This window comes from Antrostomus carolinensis, unplaced genomic scaffold (assembly GCF_000700745.2).
Source record: "Antrostomus carolinensis isolate BGI_N321 unplaced genomic scaffold, ASM70074v2 scaffold23352, whole genome shotgun sequence".
NCBI lineage: Eukaryota > Metazoa > Chordata > Aves > Caprimulgiformes > Caprimulgidae > Antrostomus > Antrostomus carolinensis.
In genome coordinates this window covers 11,551-13,447 of record NW_010300472.1, presented here as the reverse complement: position 1 = coordinate 13,447, position 1,897 = coordinate 11,551, and the positions used below count along the sequence as shown (strand labels likewise).

General features: G+C 52.1%; 1 protein-coding gene across 2 annotated transcripts in view; it reads left to right on the top strand.

The window, feature by feature from the left end:
* The window catches only part of RNF220 (ring finger protein 220), a 48,673-nt gene extending 46,920 nt beyond the window's left edge, over positions 1-1,753 (top strand). For both annotated transcript variants that reach the window (XM_010163156.1, XM_010163155.1), the window contains exon 9: positions 1,152-1,753. In XM_010163156.1, coding sequence (XP_010161458.1) covers positions 1,152-1,223 — 72 coding nt within the window. In that variant the 3' untranslated portion in view covers positions 1,224-1,753. The remainder of the gene's footprint in view (positions 1-1,151) is intronic.
* Positions 1,754-1,897: the final 144 nt, after the last annotated feature.

The following is a 1,897-nucleotide window of genomic DNA, read 5'->3' as shown; positions in this document are numbered from 1 at the left end:
CAGGTCTGCCAGCAAGTCCTGTGCAAGCCGCAGGCTCTCACACAGCACGCTGCATCCCTGTCAGCTCGCTTGTCATGCCGAGCACCGGACATGAGCTGCTGGAAGGGCCTGTCTAACAGTGGTGAGCAAAACTCGGGGTGCTCAGACAGAGCCAGTGCTCAGTTCTGTGCAGTGGGAGGTCGTGTTGAGGCTGCGGTCAGTGCTGAAAGCCAGGGCATCCCCATTTCCTGCACTGCTGGTGCTGTAGATGGGAGGCTGCATCACAGCAGAGCCATCTTTCTGTCATTTTTCCCGTCAACTGTCTGTTACATCTGCCAATCTAATGATGACCAGCTTAGGTTGACCCCGATTCTGAGGCTTATTAACACCCTCTTGCTGTCAGGCTCGGTGACAGATGGCACATCAGCCCTTGTTTTATTTCATGTAGTGTTCACGTCGGCCGCCCATTACCTCACCCCAGCTCACATCAGTTTGCCGGTTTCAGCTCACCTTGGCAGAACAGACTCGTCTGCACAGCATCTCTGCAAGCTGAGGGGACACAGGATGAGGGGTTCCTTCATGTCAGCAGCTCTGGGGCTTTTGCAGGATGGTGAGGCAGTCCCCCAGCATGCTTCCCTGAAAGGGATGGTTCAGCACCACCATGAACCAGTTCAACCATCCCAGCTGAAAACTGCACTCGTTCTAGCAGGGTTGGTTTTCTGCCTGCTCTGTCTCATCGAGGGCTGTAGGTGAGCAAGGGAAGTGGAAAGGAGTGGATCTGCCTGGCAGCCAGCGGTGACAGCACAGCAGGACAAGGGGCTTGGGCTGATCCGTCTGCAGAGACTCCCCTCCACAGAGCTGCTGAGTTTGGTGACTCCCCTTGGCTCTGGGTTTCAGCCTCTTGCAGAGCTCCTGCCTGCCCAGCTGGCTTGTGCCAGGGACTGGAGTGGGATGAGGGGCTTGCTGGGCAGGCGAGAAACGTGTTGGGGCTCCCCCTTCTCACAGGTTGTGCCCGCTGTTGGGAGGGCATGACCCTGCCTGGAGGGGAAGGGGGGTGGCCTTGCTGCCCCTGCTCCTGTGCTGCTCCCCCCGAGATCCCAGGCCAAGGGCAGGGTTGTGCAGGTTGTCCTCCTCCTCCCTCTCACACTGTTTGTCTTGTCTGCCGGTTGCAGGGTGCCAAGAAGCTCTGTCCCCAGTGTAACACCATCACGTCTCCCGGAGACCTTCGGCGCATCTACTTATGAAGGACCCAGCAGGAGGGCGGGACCCAGCTACTCGGCTCAGCTCATCCATCACACCAAGGGGGAGAAGAACGACAGCAACAAAAAAAAGACGTTTTAAAATTTAAAGAAAAAAACCAAACCAGAGACTCCAGACATGGACTTGAGGATACAGGAGCAGCAGGGAGCCTTGGCTCCCAGGTCCCGCATGTTGAGACCTCCTTCAGCATCTGCAGCGGGCAAAACCAAACCCTTTGTTGTGAAGCCCCCTTTTTTAAAACCAGTATTCCCCATCCACCCATTCCCTGGAGCTGGCTTTGCATCGCGGATGGCTCGTGAGCCCTCCTTGGACTGTGTTGTTGACCACTCTGCCCCCAGGAGACTGGGGAAGGGACCCTTGACAGAAATATGTTAAATAACCTGTAACTTGTGTTCTTTGTTCAGTTTTTTTGTTTTGTTTTTATTTGTTTTGGTTTGGTTTTTGGTTTGGTTCTGTTTTGGTTTTTTGTGGTGTTCTAGTGATAAAAAAAGGTTTAAAGAAAAAAAAAAAAAACACACCCAGGCAGAAATGAAGCACATGTAATATAGATTATATATGTTTACAATGTTGTGTATAAATGGGATAGACTCAAACATTACATACTAATAAGTTTCCCTTTCTTTTTTTTGGGTTGTATTTTTTTTAAAGAAGAAAAAAA